We start from the raw sequence: 3995 nt of genomic DNA, 5'->3' as shown, positions 1-3995 counted from the left end.
TAATTTTAGTGATTGATTTTGTTATACGAATAGTATTTTTGTTATAATAATAATAATAATAATAATAATAATAATAATAATAATCCGCCTATTCTATTCTCTAATACAGTCGCTGAAAACCCACGCACGGCAAACAACATTAAACATCTCTCCCAATACTTTTCATAAAAACAGAAATTAAAAATTCCTCCTTCTCATCATGTCAATGTTAAATTTTAAATTGCATTCTACAGCTACAATTACCGTCACTTGCGCAATAGCAGAAGATTGCAATTGTGGTGTTGTGATGCCATCGGTTCTTATAATTTATCCCCACAAAGAAAACAGAATTTACACGGCAATACGCATCACATAAGCCACAATGTCTCAATCGCATAAACTACAAGTCTCTGATGACTTCCACAGCCGAAATTTAAAACCTTGACAAATTCACACCACAGTTCCATGAGAGGTACATGCAATGTAAAAAGTAAGTGATTATTAATAGTTATTTACCACTTCAGACCTGCCTGCATAATCGATAAAACTTATTACATACCCATATATATTTATAACATGCTATTTAAACATGTTTAGCATTTCATGATCAGGGTGTTACAATCAACTTGTGGGATCAAACAATCCCAAGAAAACAAGCTGGCCGGAGTTGGTAGGCACCACTTCCGAAGAAGCAAAGAAGAAGATAAAGGAGGAGATGAGTGAGGCTGATATCCAGGTGATTCCACCGGGTTACTTTGTCACTGCAGATTTTCGATCTCAACGCGTTCGAATTTATGTTGATCAATCTGACAAGGTCATTAGGACTCCCATCATTGGCTAGCTTTTCCAGTCCATCTCGCTAATCCCTCTAAGCATACATTTAAATAATATATATTATACTTTGGTGATGGATGTTACTGTACATTGTTGTAATAAGGTCTGCTTTTTTATGCAGCCAAATGTTTTAATTATATGGTTTTATTCGCAATGACGATTGGTATTATTAGAACTAAGAAATATTTCGTTTTACTGGTCACTACTATTTTTATTCCTAACTCTTTTTTATTGAGTTATCTATCATGTCGTCATAGACAAATGTAATGCATTTTTATTAATCTTCAAAATATATTTGTGCAATTAGGATGTAGAGGACTATTTTAATTTACGCGACAAATTTTAAGAACTAATTAGTAAGGTACGGACTGTTTATTTTACTATTTCTTTGTTTTCAGAATAGTTCTCTGTTACATCTACAGTGACATCCAATAATGCAATATATCTATATTATTGTCTAGAATCGTCATCATTGTTAATATCGTTTATTTTGTTTTTCTGTATAATAATATACATACAACCATAATTGACTAGTGCCTAAAACAATTTAGAGTACGTAGAGCTACACATACTTAGAAACTACCTGTCACAATTTGGATAATCAAATCTCAAATTTCTTTTTCCCAGTTCCTATAGATGCTTCCTTCGATTACAAGAACTCAATTTGTTTTTATTTATTTTAATTTTGACAGTTTTTCAAGTATCTTACTTTAGAAGTTTTCATTTAAGTATCTAGCCCAACAATACATTAGAGTTGTCAAACATAATTAAGAACTAGCTACCTGCTTTGATCTGTATTGCATATTTCCATTTATATCATTCTTTGTCATCACAGATTAAAAATAAAATAAAGTTCACATTATACATATAAGTTAGTACTGCAAGCGTTATTCAAACAACTAGAACACCAGAGTGGAACTAAGACATAGTTTTCCCACTAAAAGAGTATTATATTAATGCATAGAAGTTCAAACACAAACACGAGACTACAAACCACATATATTACATATCACTAACAAATTTTATAACACCAAAGCCACATAATATAAATGGAAATTCAGCTTTTGGCGATTCATTTTCCACTTTATGGTCCATTCTTCAGTTTTCAATTCTGCTAGAGATTGGCTATGCTTCCTCTGCAAGTTAACATCGCAATATATCGTTAGTCTTAAGCGACATAGGACTAATTACTCGCACCTTAAAATTCCCAACATTTGTTAAAGAACTTTGGAACTTAGAAACTTTAAAGGATTGAAGAAAAATGTAGTTGGAATTTGTTTACCATAGCAGCATCATCTGCAAGCTTGAATATGTCCTGAATGCGGATCGAAGGCTGAAGAACTGCTTCTCATGTGAGACTCTTCACATTTTGGAATTGGCATCACCATTTCAAAGGCTTCAACAAGCAGTGCTACTTTCTTTTTCCTAGCCGGAGCGAGTTTCGTTACGACTTGTCTCAGCGCAGAGTCCAGCATCCATTCCTCTGCATTCTTTCTCTCATCCATCATCTGGTGCCTAAGATCAACCTTCTCAGGTTCTTGTACTGGAACCAATGGCAGGAAATTCGGCTCTCTTGAGTCGAAATTCCTAGCCTCAACTTCATCTTCCGCTCCCTTTCTTCGCTTAATCATGATTTTCCAGTTCTTGCTTGTGTCCTGCTCTTCACCACCGTTCATTATGTTCCGGACAAACTTATTCGCTTTGCGTTGATCTTTCTCAAGAAAGTCCTTTTCTTGAATAACCATGGCTCCGCCTTCAGCCATATCAAACATTTTAATTTGACAATGGCTATTTTCATTTTCATTATCATTCCCTTTATCTTCTCCCATTTTGGAATACTCTGTTAACAAAGATTCATCACAATCCAACTCACATGATGAGTAACCATTTTCTTGAATTTCAACAGCTCCATTCGCAAGTTTCGGAACAGAACTCTTTCCTTGTTGCTCTTTCTTCAATTCGCTTTCTTTTGCATTCGCTTCCGGTATCTGCATTGTTTTTTCAGAAAAAATGTCATCACAATAGCTGCTAAGTATGTCATCTAACCATGTAACCGAAACTTCCTGAGAACTCTGAGACAAAGACTCAACTTTTGAGTCATTTTCGCCATCCGAAAACACCGAAGAATCAGCATCGTCTTCTTGGCCAAATCCACAAAGCAGTTTCTCCTCCCATTCCATTCCATTAGCTCCAGAATCAGAATTAGACTCTTCCATTTCAACATCCTTTTTGAGTTCTCCATCATAGCTATCATCGCTGAAATAGCTTCCCATGCTTATTTCTTCATGAGACCACATAGTTTGATCGTTCCCTTCATCCGAATCATCTTCTGGATTTCGCTCATTTGGAACAATTCCCTTGGGAACACAATCCTTTGGATCCTCATTCTCCACAATCAAATCGAATTTTTGCAATTCAATTGACTCTGCTTCCTTTTCCTTAGCATAGATCTCAATAAAGCCATCCGTGCCAATCTTAGAGCCACTCCTTGTATCACAAGGCACCTTCATATTTGATTTCCGAGGACTCAAAGCATCAAGCATATTGCTCTTCTGCTTCTTCAGGAGTCGCCGCTTTGCTGTCACGAAATTCTTGAGCGGAGGCAAGTCTGCATGCCGGTGACCATTAAGAGAACAATAAGTGTACGGACAAACCTTGGCCATAGAAGTTCCCTCCGACTCGCTTCCCCCGGGATTAAGCATAAGGTATGCCGGAAACTTTGAGTCCTTCAATGTCGAAGAACAAGTGGGTCTGGCTGTCGATTTTTTCGGACAAGTTCTAGAAGAAGCTTTGAAACTAGTAGTCTTTGTTAGGGATCTCACCAGACTCAAACTTGATGATCTTGTGAAATTCTTTGCAGATTTTTTGCTGGAAACAGAGCTAGCTACTTTCTTTGAATCACTTGAGAATTTCTTTTGAAGACTCTTGGAATTATTAGTACTAGTTTGAGTAGCAGTGTTTTTTAGGCTCACTGGGAAAAGTTCCTTTTTCGCATGTGAACTGCTTGTGGGCTTCATGTAATTTGGAGAATTTCCATCGAATGTTCTCAGCTGCATTTCGGAAACACAAACACAAGAATTAAATATGATTCTGTATGCTTCTTAAATATATTGATAAAAATTAAAAATGTTAAATTATTATTTTAGTTTTTATAATTTCACTAAATTTATTATTAACTTTTT

At 35.6% G+C, this 3995-nt stretch overlaps 2 protein-coding genes across 2 annotated transcripts in view; one reads left to right on the top strand and one right to left on the bottom strand.

Annotated features, from left to right (window-relative positions):
* Positions 1 to 1015, top strand: part of LOC107612079 (subtilisin inhibitor CLSI-I) — a 5101-nt gene extending 4086 nt beyond the window's left edge. The window contains exon 2 of the mRNA XM_016313910.2: positions 591 to 1015. Coding sequence (XP_016169396.1) covers positions 591 to 820 — 230 coding nt within the window. The 3' untranslated portion in view covers positions 821 to 1015. The remainder of the gene's footprint in view (positions 1 to 590) is intronic.
* LOC107613142 overlaps positions 1881 to 3995 on the bottom strand; it is a 2920-nt gene continuing 805 nt past the window's right edge. The window contains exons 2-3 of the mRNA XM_016314998.2: positions 2096 to 3863; positions 1881 to 1949 (exon numbers count right to left, since the gene is read on the bottom strand). Of these exons, the coding sequence (XP_016170484.1) occupies positions 2106 to 3863 (1758 nt within the window). The 3' untranslated portion in view covers positions 1881 to 1949; positions 2096 to 2105. The remainder of the gene's footprint in view (positions 1950 to 2095; positions 3864 to 3995) is intronic.

Source organism: Arachis ipaensis, chromosome B08 (genome assembly GCF_000816755.2).
Source record: "Arachis ipaensis cultivar K30076 chromosome B08, Araip1.1, whole genome shotgun sequence".
NCBI classification, from domain to species: domain Eukaryota; kingdom Viridiplantae; phylum Streptophyta; class Magnoliopsida; order Fabales; family Fabaceae; genus Arachis; species Arachis ipaensis.
Note: the sequence above shows the minus strand (reverse complement) of the source record. Positions and strands in the feature narration are given on the sequence as shown.